The 21,391-nt window shown below is 41.1% G+C and overlaps 1 protein-coding gene across 6 annotated transcripts in view; it reads left to right on the top strand.

Annotated features, from left to right (window-relative positions):
- The window catches only part of pde3a (phosphodiesterase 3A, cGMP-inhibited), a 547,044-nt gene that overhangs the window by 224,610 nt on the left and 301,043 nt on the right, over positions 1 to 21,391 (top strand). For 2 of the 6 annotated variants that reach the window (XM_063072393.1, XM_063072392.1), the window contains exon 1: positions 20,579 to 20,758. The exons of the other annotated variants lie outside the window; for them this stretch is intronic. In XM_063072393.1, the coding sequence (XP_062928463.1) occupies positions 20,726 to 20,758 (33 nt within the window). In that variant the 5' untranslated portion in view covers positions 20,579 to 20,725. Of the gene's footprint in view, positions 1 to 20,578; positions 20,759 to 21,391 lie in introns of those variants that run through there. 6 annotated transcript variants of the gene reach the window in all.

Below are 21,391 nucleotides of genomic sequence, written 5' to 3'. Positions count from 1 at the left end.
CCTCTACTGCTTGACTGATGGTAACAATGAGAATAGGGCATAGTGCAGGTCCTTAAGTATGGATGTCATCTTCCCGAGACATTACCTATTGTCGATGGTGGGGGAGAGCTGCACCATGATGGGACCAGCAGTGTCCACCACCCTTTGGAGCCTCTTGCATTCCTGGGCTTTGAGTTTCCCATACCAGGCCATGATGCAACCAGTCAGAATCCTTTACCAATTCTCCTGTACCAATTTCATGCATTGATTTTGAGGCCCCCTTGTTTGTCTGCAAGTTATGATGAAGAGAAGATATGCACCATAACATCTCATCCCACAAGTAAAATTCCATGCTGAGTTTATCTCATTTTCACCATTTTATTGAAGCAAAGTTCATTTGTTTGAACTAATTTAATGAGGGGAGTATGTTGACAAGGCAGCAAGGTGCTAATTTTAATCACTGCTTTAAGTCAAAGGAAAATACATGAAATCAGAAAGAAATATTAAATATTGTCCTATTCAATCAGTTTTTTTGCTGCACTTGGACCTTTTGCTTATAATAATGATCGTACTCATTAGGTGTGAGGTGTACGCCTTTCATTCAGTTCCATTCTGTGATGAGCTGCCAGTCATGTGAAGCAATAAAGAATGTTGTGTGATCTTTGTTTCAGAACATATTGATGTGGAAATCCATTGTGCCTTTCTGAGTCACTCAATCCAGCTGTAGAAGATTAGAGGCTCTCTTTTGCATTTGTGTTTTCTTTTCAGGCAACTAGTCGGACAGGAGGCAATTGTATATCAAAGATCTAAAATTGCAGGCCCAATATTTGGAATAGACATGTTGTCTTCTCAGGAAAGGTCAGATGGGCTAACTTTGCATCTGGTGACGTTTAGAACAGTTAGAGTGGATTTGATTGGCATGTTTGATCTCAAAGTTCAAAGTAAATTTATTATCTAAGTACATATACAGTACCATATATAGTACCTTGAGATTCATTTTCTTGCAGGGATTTACAGAAAAATAAAGGAATACAATAACATTTATGAAAAACTATAAATAATAAAGACTGACAAATACCCAATGTGCAAAAGATACACAACAAATAATAAAAATTAAATAAATATACCAAGAACATGAGTTGTAGAGTCCTTGAAAGTGAGTCTACAGGCTATGGCACCAGTTCAGGATTGAGGTGAGTGTAAGGAGCTTGATGATTGATGACTGCTCCTGAACCTGATGTTGTGAAATCTAAGGCTCGTGTACCTCCTGCCCGATGATCGTAAAGAGGTGACAGCATACCTTGGATGGTAGGGTTTTTGATGACGCTTTTTTATGGCGGCATTCCTTGTAAATGTGCTTAATGGTCGGAAGGGTTTTGCATGTGATGGACTGGACTGCATCAACCACTTTTTCTAGATTTTTCCATTCCTAGGCATTGGTGTTTCCATACTAGGTCATGATGCCACCAGTCAGTAAACTCTCCACTGTGCATATATAGAAGTTTCCCAAAGATCTTGTAAGGTCTTGACAAAGTAGATGTACAGAAGATGTTTTCTCTTGTGGCAAAATGAGAATAGTCATAATTTTTTTAAGAAGTGTCACCATTTCAAGAAAAGTTTCATGGCTTTAAGGTAAGGGGTGTGAAGTTCAAGGGGGATATTAGAGGAATATTTTTAACTCAGAGAGTGGTTGGTGCGTGGAATGCACTGCCTGAGTCAGTGGTGGAGGCAGATACACTAGTGAAGTTTAAGAGAATACTAGACAGGTATATGGAGGAATTTAAGGTGGGGGCTTACATGGGAGGCAGGGTTTGAGGGTCGGCACAACATTGTGGGCCGAAGGGCCTGTACTGCACTGTACTATTCTATGTTCTATGAATTTTCCTCAGTAATATTTAGTGATGTCAGAAATCTCTTCCTAAAAAGGCAATAGACGCAGCTTCTTTGAATATTTTTCAGACAAAAGTTGTACACCCTTAATCAACCAAAGGATGACAGGTTACTAGGGGTGTACAGCATTAGGGAACTGAGGTAATAGTTAATAGATCAGTCAAAGAAGAATAGTTCATGTTTTAGATCGAAGATGAATCAATACAACATTTCACATCGATTTAGAGATCAAAGTTTTGCTGAGCTTTGATCAGTTCCAAAGACTGAAAATTCTTTATACTGTACCTTATACTAAACATTAGTGTTGCAACAAAAATATATATCTGAAATTTTAATTATTCCCCTTGATTGCATTGAGTTCATTCAAAGTTAACATGATTGTAAAGCATTTCTGGATTACATTTCCTTTCGTAAAACAACTATACTTCAACTGGTTGAACGTGAAGTAAGACTAAGCAACTCATGATGGGTGATGGAGAGAGTGTGATAACAGGTTACATTACTGGAATGTGAAAAGCATTCAAACCTTATGACTGAATTCTTCCCAGCCAGAGTAATGATAACGATGGGGTAGTGGGGTGATAAGTGGAGAAGGATTGAGTATTGAAGTCTGGAACAGTGGTGATACATGGACAAATCCAGAAGTCGATGTTCTTCTTTACATTAATAAAGGACCTGCTCAAGAAAAGACAAGACACCTTAGTAAAAGTGAACTAAGATCTGTGCGAACATTGGTTTTTCCAGAAGCACTGCATGGATAGATAGTTACAGCACATGAAAGTATAAGAAAGGCAACACATTTGAAGTGTGGTGTTAGACAAAGTTGCTTAATTCTGGTTCTTAGCAAAATAAAGATTTCTTGATCCCTTGTCGTAATGCTAAAGGAGAATTGAAGTTATTCTGGATGACATGCAGGGGAAGATGTTTGAGCTGTGGTAAAGTGAAAGGAAGAGGATGATGGATGGCAGACAAGGTGGACATAAAAGCAGGAGCTTGCAACACTCAGCAGATCAGGCAGCGTCTGTACAGCTGAAGGAGGGTAGTAAAAGCTTGCCTAAAGGAGGTAAGACTTGATCTTTACTGGTCTCTATTCTCACCTAGCCCTTCCTCTTTATTCTCTATGTACACCCTCTCCCCTTCCCTGCTACTATTTCATTTTGAACTTTTCCCAGCAAGAATGAAAGATCATCCAATTATTTCTCCCTCCACAGATGCTGCCTGATCTGCAGAGTGCATTCAGAATTTTGAACCTTTATGCCAGATTTTCAATGTTTTTCTTTTGGAATCTAAACTGCCATTCCATCAATTGGAATCCCTGGCATAAACACAAGAGATTCTACAGTGGCATGAAATGAATGGACAAGGAATCTCAGAGAGTGCGATCCCTGCGGAAAGCAGAGGGAGGGATGGAGGGGTTGAGATAAAGATGTAATTAGTGGTAAGGAAGAGGTAAAGATGTTTGGTGTTACAGCCTAGCATATATCTGCAGCACCACCACATAGATGGTGACAAAGAGAGCTAGTTGCTCACATTGATTAAGTGGCAATTGACTGACTATAGGCTGTCCTGAGGTGTGAACTCATCCTCTCTGCATTGAGCAAGCATATTGGAATCTGAGCATGAACCTTGTGTTCAATGTACTGATTATCTGCCACCTTATGTTCATAAGAATGCTTGCATGCATGTCAAAATTTAGCAGAGGGATCTGGTTTATGCTGTGAACAAGCTGATGATATTACCATGGCAGTTCCAACAAATATCTGGGATACACAGAGGGCAGTACTCAGGGATTACGTTGTGAACTGTGTACAGTCCTGGTTGCCACATGTTTAACCAGTTTTAGAAGGTACTTGAAAGATTCCAAAATAGCGATTTTCAAGGATAATACCAGAGTTACAAGGTTATACCTGCAAGGTTAGGATAAAAATAAATAGATTAAACCTCTTTCCTCTTGAAAAGGAGGAGGCTATGAATGGCTTCAACAGGGCAGAACAAGAGATGAAAAATCTCTAGCAGTCAGTTTAAAACAACTAAAAGAGTAATTAAGAAGAAACTAAGCAAGAAAGAAAGCTGGAAGAACGTAAAAGTCAGTACAATGGAGAAAGCAATATATACATATGTGTGTATTCAGTTTAGCTGAGGGTTACAGCTTTCAATAAAAGAGTATTTTGTTAAGTACACTATTTCTGTTTTTTTTTGCTTATGCGAGCAACACTCTATTGAACTTCCAGACTCTGTATTGGCTTCAGGTTTGGCAACTTGCTGCCTAAGTGAACAGCTGGTCAGCGAAAATGGAGGATGGAATCCATTTAAGTGGAATTTTGATCATGGCAAACAGGAGAACAGGCTGGTACATCAGGGAATTTGAGAGACATGGAAGATTCAGCCATTCATCAAATTGTACATCAAATAAGTAGCAGTGCCCCAGGAGGGAAACAATTTTATCAAGGTTCAAAGGAGAGCACAGAACAGAAGCATGGTGATTCACAAGAAGGGGAAGGCAACAAGGTAGCAGGGTTGTAGACATATGAGATTTCAGTGAGCCTACCAGTTCTACAAACAATGAACAGTGTCTCATACAGGAACACAGTGAACACACTGAAAGATATGCTAAACTGGGGTGCTGTGAGAGATTTTCTGGAGGTTTCATCTTGGCATGTGTAGAGGAACTAAAGGAAGTTATCAGCAAATACAGGGTCAGGATAAAGGTACCGGCAAACAGTTAAATCTGTAGACCGTTTCATATCAGGAATTGTAGGATTGCTCAGTGTGTGGGCACTAGGGTGTGAGATAATTGCAGGGTATACCTACAGTAAAATGAAATGTGTACTGAAGCCATTCTTCGAGAGTCATGGATTCAGAGTACTGTACTTTCAATATGAGTGCCAGGGTTTGGACATGTGTATCTTTTGCTGCACACCAACGAGTGTGGCAGACATTATATGGTGATGGTGACTACAAAATGCATCAATACTAGAAGCCACTGAATGCAGGCATGAAGCTGAGAAACACATCTTTAAGGTAATGCATAAGCCAGTTAGCGACTTAAAATGGAGTTTGGTGTCCCAGAGGGGTGGATATTCTTCCGTCTGGAACTTTACTAAAACGGCAGGGTCATTACAGTGTGAGGACTCTGTCAGTCAGAGTTGACCATGTAAATTGTCTCCTAGCTGTCCAGATACACAAGCCTGGGCAGAACAATATGGAGAGCAAGTTGTTGCCCATGTATCAAGCTCCCCCTCTCCACACATCTGATGAACCCAAAGGAACGGCAGAGACTGACACCGTTTGGTACCAGCAGTGTCGCAGGAGTTGCCAGTCAGCATTGACCTCAGTGTAGGACTGCCTTAGGGTCTCCAGCTCTGGAGTTTTCCCTTGGGGTTTACTCCTGAAGCATTTCCAGTGGATATAGCTGCAAGGCAGTGGAGGTTTCCTCGAGCTAGATGAGCTGCCAGCCACGGCTGATGAACCCCATCAGCCTGAGCGACTGGTTTTAAGGTGCCAGTATCCTGTCTTTGCCCCTTCTCCTGTCAGTAGAAACGGTTCCACCAGGCTTAGTAGCTAATCCAAATGTGAATGCCAGGAGCTGGACTTGGTTGTCAAAGGCTACTTGAGGTGCATGCCATTGGGAGCATTTAATAGGCAACGGGAGCTTGTCCCCATTACCATCCCTGGCTATAACAACCTTAAGGAACGTTAAAGGTCATTACAAAGTCCAATAATAAGATAAGAAGCTAAAGGCTCAGTGTAATGTAATGTGCTGCAATGGGATGCAGACCGAGTTCAAAAAAGACAACTCAGACAAGTCAATGCTGTGTGTGCAACAGGGAGGCATTCTATGTCTGCAAGGCTCTTGTTATATCCACAGTTATGTATTGTGTGCATGGAAAGTAGATCGCAATGTATTCAGAAGTGAGTTCCAAAACTGAGATTCTTCTGCGGAATATTATATTAGGTTATTGCCAATGACAGCATAGTCAGTGCGACAAGACAGACTGACAATACATAAGTCAGAACTACAAGCATGAGACATGATCCAGATAGGGAAGATCAGAACAAATAAATCTGTGACTTCCAATGTGACAGTGGGAAAGGGGAAAAGTCCAAGGGTCATCAGACTGAAAGTCAGGATTCCTGAAGTTGTGTAAAGAGACACAAAAATTGTGAACTTTTAGAAGCAACTAAAACAGGGATCTGTTGTAACTAAGTTCAGTAAGTGAGACCAGATATCTATACTGTCCAACTGGAAAAATGTTCTGCTGCATTCTAGTCGCCCCTTTGTAAGAGGATGTGGAAGAGGTTCACCAGGATGCTGTCTGGATTAGAGGGCACGTACCATGAAGAGAGGCTGGACAAGCTTAAATTGTTTTCTCTGGAGCGGCAGACACAGAGGGGAGAACTGATAGAAGTTCCTAAGATTATGAGGGGCATCGATGAATAGCTGGTATCTTTTCTCCTCAGGGTGACATGTCTAATACTGGAGGGCATGCATTTAGGGTGAGAAAGGGTAAGTTCAAAGGAAAGGTATTTTACACAGAGAGTGGCAAGTGCCTAGAATTTGCCAGGAATTCGTTGCCAGGAGTGGAAGGGGAGGCAAATACGATAGACGCGTTTAAGCGGCTCTTAGCTTAATGAATACGCAGAGAAGGGAGAGATGTGGACATTGTGTGAGCAGAGGGGATTCGTTTAGCTAAGTGCTTAATTACTAGTTTAATAAGGTTGGCACAACATTGTGGGCTTAGCCAGCCAGTGGTATTAAAGAAATGGCAGGGTTGCTACCTGATGCGCCACAAGGCACAGAAAGTAACAATAACAATGTTGTGGGCTGATGTGCCTGTTCCTGGGCTTTACTGTTCTTTGTTCTAATTACTAGACCCTGGAGTAGGACTGAGGCCAAGACTGGATCATGGTCTTATTGAATGATAAAACAGATTCTTGTGATTCAACACAAGTATTCTTGTGTTGAATAAGTATGGGTTGTTTGCATCAGAAGGTCTTACTCCATGATGAACTCTAGATGTCTCCAAATGCCGGGTTGACCTGATTGAGAGCAAAAGTGTTTGATTCTTAAGTTCAACTCCATATTCAGCCTGACACCTCAGTACCCCAATGAGGAAGGCCTCGATTGGCTGGAACACCATTCAGTGAATAGGATGTTGAACCGAGGTCACCATCTGCTGGTCCTGGTGGGTGGTGCAACTTCCTGGATATTTATTAAAGAACATCATCCAACGTGTTGGCCAACATCCTACTTGCAACCATCATTGAGTTCGAATAGGCTCTCCATTTAACTGTGGAAATTTAACATGGGCATATTGTCCTCTTGTATTTACAAAAACATAGTTTGGTTTGTTTGCTCTGCATCCCATATTACCATATAAAAATGCTAATTGTAAATGCAAGAGATTCTGCAGATGCTGGAAATCCAGAGGAACTCAGCAGGTCAGGCAGCAGCTATTGAGAGGAACAAAGAGCCAGCATTTCAGGCCAAGACTGACTGATGAAGGGCAACACACTCCAAATGCTGGAGGAACTCAACAGGCCAGGCAGGATCTACGGAAAAGAGTAAAACAGTCGGTGTTTCGGGCCGAGATCCTTCTTTAGGACTCCAGGATTTCCAGCATCCGCAGATTTTCTCGTGTTTGTGACTGATGAGGGGTCTTTGGCCGTAATGTTGGCTCTTTATTTCTCTCCATAGATACCACCTGACCTGCTGAGTTCCACCAGCATTTTGACTGTGTTTATAGAAAGGAATGTCTAATTGTTTTTCCCACCAAATCTGAAGGCCACTAAACGGATTTAATGACATTTAAGAATGTACATTTGTACAGGATTAAACAATGAACTAATTCAATATGTGAAAATATCTATAAATGTCAGTCCAGCTGTTTTGCAGTCAACAGCACAGTAATAACATATACACAGTATTGTTTTCCTGCAATATTTAGGTTTGCTGCCAAAACTTTGTCTTACTCCTCTAAACTGCAAAATCTTTGGAACAGTAGTAGTAAAGAGACCATTTCACACCTCAATTTCACTAATCCCCACACTGACCAGCTTTTAAAAGTAACTAATGAGTCATTTCTTATGATTGACTTTCCTCTGGCTGGACTGATAACAATGGGTGCTCATCTGACGATCCTTGATTGCTATCCGGTGGATGCTTTCAGTATTGGTAATCATTCACACTCAATTCAAAATCTGAAAATTGTTACTAATAAATATAAATACTAATAAATAATATATATGTAAGAAGAAAGTGATCACTTCTAATCTTGCATAACAGGAAATAAGATCTAGAATTGAGGTTTCAAGAGTGACAAAAGGAATGCAATATTTTAAACTATAGTACGTGAAAAACTGCAGATACTGGAAATCTGGAGGAATACATAAAGGAGCTGAAGGAATTCAGCAGGTCGGGCAGCATCCACGCAGGGAAAGGAACAGTGTCTTGATGAAGGGACGAGCCAAGTTACTGACTTCATTTCATTCTATCGATACTTCCTAACCCCCTCTGCTCCTCTAGAACCTTAATACTTCCCTGTGATCAACCTGGTTTCACATTTGAGCAGGCAATGCTGGGCTTGATGCATGCAAAACACTTGGAGTATGATTTTGCCCCTGCCATGTTCTGTCAAGGCTATAGAATACTTGAACATTTTGGACCAAAGCTGCAGATACCCGGGCATGAGTTTGTTGGATCAAGAAAAGACCCATCAGAGAATAATCTTCACTGCCAGACTCCCCATCAGAGTATAGGCTCTTTAGTACTGCATTAGTAAATTCTTATTCTGTGGTAAAATAGAACATCACAAAGTTGACAGTTGTTATGCACTGCCTATCAGTCACTTCAATACAGGTAGGGAATAACAGATTTAATGTGCTTACAGAGCACTTCAGTGGCCATTGGATGGAAGTTAGAATATGGAGCTTTAGAATCAGTATTTTTGCCCAATGTAAAAAAGGCCCATAAGTTCTCTTTTCATCTGGTACTAAAGGCTTGTGGCAAATGCTGAAGCTTATCCATGCATAAAAAAAAACAATTGGTTTCTCTAGTTGCAGGGTTTTGGCTTGGTAATAAATGTAAATTTAGTGTGGAAGATAATTGCACATTAGGAGTTCTGTCAATATTTCCATTTTATTATGTTGTGTACTTCACAATTACATTCAGAATCTGATATCACCCTTTCATTATCTGATTAGGCAAAGCTCCAGATGCTACAGGGTTATCTGTGACAAGTAAGTAGAGTTTTGTAACACAAGTAAACCCTGTTTGTTCTTACAGCTGCAACATGACCAGTAGTCCACAAGAACCGTTTCAGAAAATGAACAACAAGCCATGCAGTCCATGCTCACTGATGCAATGACTCCACCTGTGGGGAAAATGGGGTCGGTGGAGAGGTAGAGTGGGAAGGGGGTAGGGGGAAGGGGGAAGGCATTCATCTTAAAGGCAGTGCTCAACTTAGAATATGAACCAATCAGTGATTTTGATCACAGTGAAGAAAGAGCATCACTTTATTTAGTTCTTCAGATTGATCAAACTTTTCCAGGCTTTACAACAAAACAAGTAGAAATCACTGGATGGTTTAGTGACAATAATTTACTTAAAGAAGTTATGTCATTAATGCAATCATCTGGCAATATTAAACTGAACTCTAATGCTGGTAGTGATCAGAATGGGCTTCAGAAGGTGAATGCTACTGTAGGTACTGGTGAATTGAAGGTATTCTGAGCAACAATGGCTATCATGTTGAAATGTTGGTCATGTTAGCAGATCATAAAACCATAGAATGAGGCCTTTCTGCCTATAATGTTTATACTAGCTCCTTGAAAAGCTGATCCCATTCTCCCACTCTTTTCCATTATCAGATATAATGGCATGTTGCAATTTTTCAAAGATTTCCATGGAATCTACTCTGATTCTCTTCCAGATCATACATTCAAAACAATAACAATGCTGCCCTTTATTTATGCCTTGATATGTTCCCCAAATTTAATAACTAATTTTACACAAACAGTTTAAAACTCTAAAACACAGATGTTATCTAATATGCCTATTTATTACTTTGTGATGAAATATATAAATGTTTTTAATCTAGATCTGAGGGAGCAAAATGTATATGTAGGCAAAACCAAATATATCGAGACTGGTGTTCTCTTTAGTCCATATTTGTGTTGTCCTTTCTTCAGATCACCGAGCCTCAGAGTTCCAATAATGCCTTACATTCAGAGAAAAACCTGCACAAATAGTTGACCCACAAGGGCTAAAAAATGTTTCAGAATATTTCACTGGTTGATTTTCCATATCTCAGGGTTGTGGGTTCAATCCCCACATTGGCACCACATTTTCTGCGGCATGGTAGCGTAACGCTACTACAGCACCAGCGACCGGGAATAATTCCACCGCCATCTGTAAGGAGTTATTATGTTCTCTCCATGACGAGTAGTTGAAATGTGAAATATTTAAGGGGAGCATGAGGGGAAACACCTTCACTCAGAGGGCAGGATGAGTTGCCAGCGAAAGTGGTAGTTTTGGGTTTGATTTCAACATTTAAGGGAAGTTTGGATAAATACACGTGTGGGAGGGGTAAGGTGGGCTTTGGCCAAGTTCAGGTTAATGGGCCTAGACTGAAATGTAGTTTGCCATGGATTAGATGGGCTGAAGGGCCTATTTCTATAATGTAGTGCACTTTGACTCAATGACCCAAATACAACAGACATCCAAGAAACTCATCCTTTCAAAATCATCACCACTTTTTAACCAAACCTGAAATTGCTACAGTTATTTTCACTTATTTCCATCTTTCCTTTGCAATGAAAGCCACTCATTCCGGATACCTGCAGGATTCAGCTGGCTCTGGTAATTTATGCACACAGCTCTCCTTTATCTGGGATCAGGAGCCTGACAATTGCATCTTCCAAAGCATAGCAAGGCAATCCAGCCCTTTTGCACCCCCTTACACTACACTGCCCTTTATGATTAGTTATAACCATATAACCATATACTTAATGCTGCAGTGAGCAGAGTTATGAGCAGCATTACAATGCTGCCTTGACTGATGTGAAACAATAAGTAGTATACGTATGATAATGAAATTGTGAATTCAGCATCATATTTTCTTGTCAGTTTTAGCTTTTGCCGCTATCACTCTGACTAAACAAATTTTGCCCTTCATCTCCCTGCTGTTTCAGATTTTTGTTTTCCAATTTCACTTCATCATTAAACTCTTGCCCAAACCCTGCACATTGAGTATTTTTTGTCAGCCTGAACAATCCCAAAGTAAATTGACTAGCACAGAATGAGAACTAGAGGGCGTGGGCTTAGGATGAGAGGGAAGAGATTTAATGGGAAATTGAGGGGCAACTTTTATTCCTCAGAGCGTGGAATATGGAATGAGCTGTCAGAGAAAGTGAGTTGCAGGACAGGGTAGGAAAGGTTTAGAGAGATATGGAAATGGGACTAGCTTAGGTGGGAATCATGGACAGTGTCACTAGTTAGGCCAGAGTCCCTGTTTCTGTGGTGACCACAGAAACACAAAGGCATAATATATGGTCATTTGGTCCTAAGATAACCAATATAGGAACTGCTAAGGTTCTTAGTTTACAGTTTCTGTCCCCGTAGGTCCTGAAATCCTACATCTCTGACCTTAATTTCCTTTCATTGCAATAAGGATTTATTCTACCTTCTCCGTAAGTGAAGATTCTCAGTGAAAATTTATACTTTCAGCCCTTTGTTGATTCTTCTATCCATTCACTACTTTATATCTATCCTTTGTTTCTAATTTCTCTACCTGGGGAAAGAAAATACAGTCTCAGTTTAATGTGTCATCTGACTAGCAGATAATAAGCAATCACAAAGGATAGTCATGACAGTGATGTGGCTTGAACCTCCCTCATTTGTTGGTTTGTCAGTCCATCTCCACAGCTCAGCAGTTTCGGAAAACTTCTAATGTAATGTTTATTGTTCCATGTACTGTTCCAAGATCCACCTCCTGAGATTATACAGCTTCCGCAATTGCCTGCCTTACATCCTGGTTGGTGGAATTCTCCTTTCCACCCATTTCTTAAGTCCTAAAAAAAGATGTTGGCCTTAAACATCAACTGTTCATTTCCCTCCATAGATACAGCCTGACCTGCTGAGTTCTTCTAGCATTTTGTGTCAGTTGCTCATGATTTCCAGCATCTTCAGAATTTCTTGTGTTTCCTTTTAATTGATGTTGTGACCAAAGTAACCCCGGCAGGCTCAGTGAAAGGCCACAGCAGACTTTGTCTCCTTGCACAAATCTATAAAGAATTTAGAGCTGTTTAGCCATCTGGTCCATGTGAGTGATATATATCACATGGATTTTCCCTCAGCCTTCCCAACCCACCAGTGTAGCTCGTATTCCTCCCCCCTTCATGCACTTAACCAGTTTCCTCTTGCGTGACTTTCAGCCCATTTCTGTAAACAGCCACCTCAGCCAAGAGTATCCCAGGCAACAACATTCAGTGTGCTGAAACTACACAAACAGCGCAGAAGGACCCTGATGAAATCCTGTGGAATTAGGTATAAAATATTTTAAGGACACTATGTGTACTTGTGATTGTGTCCGTGCTGTTCGAGAAAGAAGATGCAGCTGGGAAATCCTGCTGCCAACACAGAGCCTCTTGCCCTTTATAATTTTAGTGCCAGTGGAGCCAACACATTTGACTGCTGTTATTACCACCAGCAAGAAGGCTTACCGTGCCATTCCACACCCGTGCTTTGGAAAATCCAGTCACTTAGCTGTACTTCTGCTCCCAGCATATAGACAGAGACTAAAGACTGCAGTACCAGTGGTGAAGACCAAGAGAGTATGGCCAAGGGAGGCAGAGGTGCATTTCCAGGACTGCTTTGAGTTGGCGGACTGGACAATAGTTAGGGTTCCATCTGTGAATTTGAATGAATATTCACTGACTTCATCAAGATCTGTGCAGATGTATGTGTGCCTTCTAGAACATACTGGACATACCAAACCAAAAAACGATGGATGAACCAGGCAATTCAGACTCTGCTGAATAGGAATTCATGACCAGTGATCCAGAACTATACAAGTCCAGATATGCCCTAAGGGAGGCTATTTTAAGAGCGAGAAAATAATTCCAATTGAAGTGAGAGACGGAATTGGTTGAACATCAGCTCTGGCAGAGTTTGCTGGCCATTAACTTCCTACAAAGCAAAACATAACATCATGGATGACTGTGATGCTTCATTCAGTTGTGATGCTCAATGCCTTTTATGGATGATTTGTAAGAGAGAATGAAACTACCCCTGTGCAAATCCCTGCAGCATCTGGTGACCTTGTGACCTTGTGACACCTTCGAGAGGTGATGCCTCAAAAAGGGAGCGTCCATCCTGAAGGATCCAGCATGTCCCCTTTTCCCATTGCTACCATCAAAGAAGAGGTACAGGAGCCTGAACACACAAACTCAACATTTCAGGAACAGTTTCTTTCCCTCCGACATCAGATTTCTGAATGCACAATGAACCCATGAACACTACCTCACTATTTTTTCTCTTTTTACACTGCTTATTTAAGTTTTCTTACATATATACTTCTTATTGTAATTTATTCTTTATTATTATGTATTGCAATGTACTGCTGCCGCAAAACAACAAATTTCATGGCATATGCTGGTGATATTAGACCTGATTCTGATTCAGATACTGATACTTCTTATCCTCTCAGGAGTCGCCAGTTGTCAAAAATTCTCCGACACTGTTAACACCACTGTCAATGCCAGCAGATGCAGCATACACATCCTGTAATCAAGTTATGGGAAGGGTAGGAGAGCGGAATTAAATGTCATGAGTCTTTTCCCAAACACTTGAACACAGTGGTGCAGCAGGACTTGTCCAAGGATAGCCTAAATGGGCTGAATGGCCTCCCTCCTCTGCAACTTGTCTTAAAAAGCATGTTGTGTGCAATTATAGTTTAAAGCTTAATGGACATGAATTCAACCTTCTTGTAAACTAATCCTGAACACAGTGTTTCTTGCCCAATTATTGGCTGGGTCTTCTTGTTCCTAAAAAAAACCCTTCTCCAAATTCCATCTCTTCTTTTTCGCCCCGATATGCCTCACTGTATTTTGCTCTTTCTTCTCCACTAGGAAAAGAAAAAATGATCTCAGTTTAATGCCTCATCTGCTTAGCAGATAATAAGCAGTCACGAAGGGTCGATGTAACAGTGATGTGTGATGTGGCTTGAACTTTGTCTCCTTTGTAGTACTGGCACACTGAGCAATATCTTCTGCATTGTGTCCTGCACCTGCTGCTGCTTATGCCATTTTCTACTTTTCTCTTGGCATCTCTAATCTCCCTCCCGAGCCACTGCTGCTGTGTGACCTTGGAACGCGGCCCGGCTTTACCTTGGGGAGGTCAGTTAAACTGATTGGTAGCACGAGCCAGCACCCGGACCTTTTTTTGGGTCTCATTGCCTGTGGAGATTTTTATGTTTTACTGAACACAGCAAGTCATTATGTCCAACAAAAGCAGTAGGTGGAGGAGGAACTGCCTCAGACTGTTGATCCTTGTGTCCACAAATAATAGTCTCTTGCAAGGGTTAGCTCATTTTGCAGTTGCCAGATTTATACCATTCCTCAATGGGCATACTAAGCACTATCTTCTGCATTGTGTCACACCCACCAATAAAGTGGTTAAAATAAAATTGAAGCATTAAAACAAAGCTTTTAGGTTATTAGTGTCTTAGGAAAGACTTGAACAATAAATTCTGGCTACCTCATTATAGGAAGGATGAGGAAGATACAAAGGAGATTTACCTGGATGCTGCCTGAACTTTCTACAAGAGCACCATTGAGAGTGCCCTGTCTGGCTGCATGGTATGGAAACTGGAAGGCATCCCACAACCCGACCATCTCACAATCTCTTTGACCCACTACTATCAAGAACGAGATACAGGAGCATCACTGCTAGGACTGGGAAACAGCTTCTTCCTTCAGGCTGTGAGACTAATGCAAACCCTGTCAGCACCAAGGTCTCATCACGAGGACAGTGAGCTGTTTACTGTACTGTTCACTGTTTACCTGTGCTGCAGACTACATTCATTTTGAATTATATATTATTAACATACAGTATTTATTTAATATTTTCTTCTAGGTGCTGTGTCTGATATGTTTTGTGGGTAGACCGTGGTCAGGAGGAACGTTGCTTTGTTTGTTTGTATATATGTGCAATCAGATGGCAATAAACTTGATCTTGATTAAAGAGCAAGTCTTCTGAGGAAGACTAGGACATTTCTCTCTGAAGTGAAGGAGGACAAGAGGTGACTTGATAGATGACAAGAAATTAAGTAAATAGATAGCGGCTTTTTCCCATGGTAGAAATGGTTAACATGAGGGACATAATTTTAAAGTGATTTGAGGAAAGTATAGGGGGAATGTTAGATGTAGGTTTTATACACAGAGAATATGGGTGCATAGAATGTGCTGCCAATCATGGTGGTAGAAGCAGATGCATTAGGGGCATTTAATAAACTCTTAGGGAGACACGTGGATGATGAAGAAATGGAGGAGTATGTAGCAGGGATGGGTTAGATTCATTTTAGGGTAGATTAAAGGGTTGAATTGAATTAAATTGACTTTATTTCTTACATCGTTCGCATATATGAGTAAAAATCTTTAGGTTACATCCCCATCTAAATGTGCAATCATAGTAATTTATAATAAATAGCACAGTTAATGTAATATAGAGTACATTCAAATCAGCGTGAGTTAATCAGTCCGATGGCCTGGTGGAAGAAGCTGTCCAGGAGCCTGTTGGTCCTGGCTTTTACACTGTGGTACTGTTTCCTGGATGGTAGCATCTGGAATAGATTGTGGTTGGGGTGACTTGGGTCCCCATTGATCCTTCAGGCCCTTTTTTACACACCTGTCTTTGTAAGTGTCCTGAATCATGGGAAGTTTACAACTACAGATGTGCTGGGCTGTCCGCACCACTCTCTGCAGAGTCCTGTGATTAAGGGAGGTATAGTTACCATACCAGGCAGTGATGCAGCCAGTCAGGATGCTCTCAATTGTGCCCCCGTAGAAAGTTCTTAGGATTTGGGGGCCCATACCAAATTTCTTCAACCACCTGAGGTGAAAGAGGCTCCGTTGTACCTTTTTCACCACACAGCTGGTGTGTACAGATTATGTGAGATCCTTGGTGATGTGGATGCCGAGGAACTTAAAGCTGTTTACTCTCTTAACCCCAGATCCATTGATGTAAATAGGGGTTAGCCCATCTCCATTCCTCCTGTAATCCATAACCAGCTCCTTTGTTTTTGCGTTATTGAGGAAGAAGTTGTTTTCTTGACACCACTGTGTCAGAGAAATGAATTCTTCCCTGTAGGCCACCTCGTTATTATTTGAGATAAGGCCAATCAATGTAGTGTCATCGGCAAACTTAATTAGCAGATTGGAGCTGTGGGTGACGATACAGATATGGGTATACTGGGAGTAAAGGAGGGGACTCAGTACGCAGCCCTGAGGGGCTCCTGTATTGAGAGTCAGAGGGTTGAAGGTGAGGGTACCCACTCTTACAACCTGCTGGCGATCTGACAGGAAGTCCAGGATCCAGCTGCAAGAGTCAAGGCCGAGGTCTCTGAGCTTCTTGTCGAGTCTGGATAGAACTATAGTGTTGAATGCTGAACTGTAGTCCAAGAACAGCATTCTCACGTAAGCATCCTTCTTCTCCAGATGTGTAAGGACGGTGTATAGAGCAGTCATCTATTGCACAACATCATAGGCTGAAGGACCTGTACTGTACTCTACTGCTCCTGGTTCAATACAACCTACAGTGGTGAGTTACAGAATAAAACGGATAATACAACAGCAGGTCAGGTACGACAGCAATCATCTTGCTTCTGGGCTAATGACGTGTTTTCTCTTGATAAAACCCACCTAAAAACAGTGTAAGTGCTGTTGCAAATGCAAGAGCACTGGAGCAAGGATACCATGTTGCAGTAATTTTAGATTACTCCAGCTTCTGTTGACTATGGACAGAATCTCCAGCCCAGTTTCAGGTAAGAACGAGGTGTGAGTTAAATGGAGTGTTGTGGTATATAGCAATTGGTTTCCATAGCAGGAGTGTCAACAGAAAAGGATTTCTGTTCCTCTGGGTGGACCGCAGATGGTAGACATACAGTGGAGACTGTTGCCCGAGCACTAGGGGACAGCAGAGTGCACAGAGGTTCCTGCTGTTCCTGAGATATGGCAGCTGCTTTAAAAAGACACTCAAGCACATTGTGCTGTCTGGAGGAGGTGAAGGACATGAAGGCCCTTGATTTTATATCAGTATCGTGATCTCCCAGCTAAGATATATACAGAGCCAAATATTCTCTCCTCCGTGCAATATCACCATCTGCCGAAAGGCGCCCTTTACCCTCACACAAATTATAGATGTTCTTGACAACAGATGTTTTAGTTATGGCCAAGGGTGCCTAGGGCAAACGCAAATTTCTGACCATGCTTGGGAATGTGCAGGCTCACTGTAACTCTTCAAACGTTAGAAGTCCCACTTCATTTTTTGTTTATACTTTGATCTTCAGAGTGTAAAGTCAGCATATATTGCCCATCCTTAATTTGGTGGTTGGCTTTTAGTTGCAGTTCTTCAATAGAACTGATTGGGGACTGGCTTGTTTGGTGACTTGAGGCAACAGCCATATCGGTGTAGGACAGGAGTCTCATGCATGCTGGAACCAAAATCACATTTAGCTTCCCTGAATACTAGTTAAGAAACCACTGTTTTTTTTCATAACAAGGCACTTTTTGATGTTTATCTATTGTATTTGGAGAGTTTATTTTTTAACTACTGACTCAAATTCCAACAATCCTTTTGTTCGTGACCTTCCACATACATTGTGAAGTGTGCTTAGGACAGGCAGTGGTTAGATATTATTTATTCCAAACTGTCCCAATCCTACAGGAAGCTGATCCAAGAATAAAAGGTTTGACCATGTAAAGCTGATGTTGCTTGTAAGTGAAAACATTCAGTTATTTAACTGGAAAGTTGTCTCCACTTTGCGCCGTTTACCAGAGGAAGAGTCTGATTGTTGGTAATTTATATTACTAGTGGGAGGCAGCTCATTGGCTTTGAATCTTTGCATACGTGTTGACTTCTTCTGTGTCCTGGAGAAGATGAAAGTACAGCAAGACTTTATATTAACGCATGAATAGAATAAGCACTTCTATAAATTGTGGAACATTGAAAGAGTTGCATTTGCTCCCAAGGCAACAACATAAATTTGTACTGAAGTAGCACCCGTAACAAAGCAAAGCGTTTCAAGATGTTTTGTGGACACTTTCTCAAACAAAATCTGACATTTAGTAAGCAAAGGGCTAAGCCAAAGAGGCAGTTTTTAGGGAGTATCCTGGAGAGGAAAGAAAATGCAGTAAGGTTGATGCAAAAGAAGGGAATTATAGAGCACAGAGCCTTGACAGCCAACGGTAGAACAGCTAAATTTGAGGGATGATTGAAAGGCCAAGAGAGGGAGGGATGAGTTTAATTGAAATCCAGATTGAGAATGTTTAACTCTAGACCAGAGGGAGATAGTAAAGGCAAAGCATTGAAGTTTGTGACTTGGCATTGAAGATGGCAGTGAAAGAATGCAATGGTTTCAGTTGTAGATTATCTGGATGTTGCCAAATTGCTGTTTATGGGACCTTGCTAAGAACAAATAGAATGCTGCCTTCCCAAGACAACAACAGCAAACAAACTTCAAAAATGCTTTTTCCCCTCTTTCTTCCTTAAAACAGTTCCCTGAAATTCTACATATTCTCTTCTGTAAGTTTTAACAGGAGACAATTGAGAGTGCAGGGAAAGGGCTTGACTTCCTCACATCCCATCAGTCACAGCATGGGACTAAAAGGACAATGAGTCAGAGTATTGGGAGTACAATGTTACATCCTAATCTCCACCTCACACTTCACATAAGGCATGCCTCTTTCCTTTGGGACTGACACTCTATTGAGTGCATGTGTATTTACTTCCCAGACCAGACTAGTCCTTGTGGTTAGCAATTAATGTTCTGAGTTTTTTTAGCGTTCAGTCCAGGAAGACTGAACTTATTTTGTCAGAGGGTCGGGTGGATTAGTTTCTTTACCACCTTGAAGATTTTCCAATTGCCTTTTGTCCAAATCAAACTATTGCTGCGCAAGATGATGGTTGCCAGCTGGATTTTGATGTTTGAACTTGTGCTGTCTAGTTTAAGGGTGGGAATAGGGAGACCAAGATGGTAAAAATGAAGGATGGAGTTACAAGTGTGAGAAGGTCAAGATGGAGGTGGATCCAGTACCTAGAAGTTGTCTACACGAGGTGACTGGCAGCCTAAGGACACAGATGCATCAGCAAATATCTCTACAAGAAAGGATAAAGTTTCAGTTGGAAATAATGAAGCATAAAGCATTGGACAGGAAAGCAAAGCCATATTACAAAAGAATTGGCAGATCGTGTTTGCAGCAGCCACAGTGTAGAATGTCCCAAGTGGATAATGTGGCAAAGTGACAGCAGAGAATTGGAACAGACTGTTCCCATGATTCTCTGGACTGCCTTCCTTAAAACTCCAATGTTAAAAAGAACACAGCTTTTTGTTGTAATAATTGCCTCCACATCAAGGTAATAATCTTTGGATTGGAAGCAACTGGAAGAAGCTGGGTCTGGAGTTCCTGTCTGTGCCAAAGAGGGATGCAGTTTCCTTAAGAAATGGTAGAGAAGGGGATGTTCTGGCATTGTAATGATCCAGAATTTCCAGTGAGTATTTTGCAAGATTGTCGGTGCTCTGATTACTGAGAGGGAAGAAATGTGACAGCGACTGATGTAATTGCACATATAATGTGGAAATCCAGAATCTAATGCCCAAGTCTCTTTGATTCCAGGCAGGGAGACCTGCTTTTCACTGTTGTCTAGTGAACTGGTGAGAAATTAAGGTATTCCTGAAACAAACTAGAAACAGAACAAGCTGGAAAAATTCAACAGGTCAGGTAGCATCTGTGGAAATAGAAGGGGGCAATGTTTCAGATCAAAGGACTTTTATCAGAACAGTGCAAAATACAGGAGTGAGTTAATTGTCAGTAAAGGGAAGTTGGGAGAGGGATGGGAGAGAAAAGGAAATATTTCTGATTTCTGAACTTTTGATGGTAAAGGAGCCTTTAAAATGTTATGCTTTGTGTTTGATCCACAAGGTGTTTGTGGGTATTTAATGTTGGACTGGGAAATAATTAGCAACTTATTTTATTTAGCAATACAACATTGAGTAGGTCCTTCCCGCCCTTCGAGCCGAACCATGCCATGCAGCCCTGAGAAACCAGATTAACCCTAACCTAATCACGCACAATTTACAATGAACAATTAACCTTCTAACCTGTACGCACCAGGGGAAGACCCAAACATTCCAAGGGGAGGACATTCAGACTCCTTACAGACCCGTGCCGGAATTAAGCTCAGAACTCTGGAATGCCCTGAGCCTTAATAACATTGTGCTAACCACTACGTTACCGTGACTTGTTCGGTCATACAAAATTTTTTTTGTGTCTATTGGAATTTTCTCGAGTAAATATTTCAAAATCATTATTGATTATTTGCAGTTGTACTTCTACTGTAATTTTCCACATGTTAATCTTAATTCCTGCGAATTCTTTCAAAAAATTTTGTTTTTTGTTGTGAAAATAATAAAAAGGTTGCTGGAAATCTGAAATAAAGACAGAAAGTGCTGTAAACATTCAACAAGTGAGGCAACATCGGTGGAGGGGAAACAGTTAATCTTCCAGAAGCACAAAGTGAAAGAGAAAAACAAGTCAGCTTTCTGTGGAAGAGTGAGTGTGTTGGTGGACTTGGGGGAGGATGGACAAAACAAAAGGGAATATTTCTGAAAAGGTGAGACCAAAGTGAGTTAATGGTGTAATTAACAACGCTTTAAGCTTCTTTGTCCATGTAATGTGTTGTGAAGCCGTGTGCCATGACCAGCAGGCCAGTCCACAAAAAGTAAAATAAGAAAAGGTGAGTCAAAATGATGACAGCCAAAAGCGGCCAGGTCTGCTTTAGACAGAATGAACGAGCAAGTTAACTGAAGTAAAAAAAAATCAATATTGAGTCCAGAAGATCGCAATATGGCCTGGTGCAAGATGAAGAGTTATTTCTCATGCTTGGTGTGTTTTACCTCATAGCTTTCTGATTGCAAGAATTCAGCAATTTGATTGACTACTCAGCCTGCATGATGATATCATATCTGCCAGTGCCAAGTCCTAGTTGTAGCTAATGCCTCAATGCCTCACATCAGAAAAGAGGTGATTGATGGCCTCGAAAGTTTCTAGGTCTTTCTGGGAATCTTTCTTTCAGATCAACAGCAAGCACTTTCCTTTCTCACTGATTGTAAAATATAAGGCGATGTGTATTGGATCAGCTGGCCACACAACTGAGGGCAATCAGGAAACAGAAGGGAATATGAAGCTCGTTGTCCATCAGCCTTTTTCTCTGTAATTTAATGAATGCAGCGTCAAAGTAACTTTA

The sequence above is a fragment of the Mobula hypostoma genome, chromosome 20 (assembly GCF_963921235.1).
Source record: "Mobula hypostoma chromosome 20, sMobHyp1.1, whole genome shotgun sequence".
Classification (NCBI taxonomy): Eukaryota; Metazoa; Chordata; class Chondrichthyes; order Myliobatiformes; family Myliobatidae; genus Mobula; species Mobula hypostoma.
This window is presented reverse-complemented; position numbering and strand designations above follow the sequence as displayed.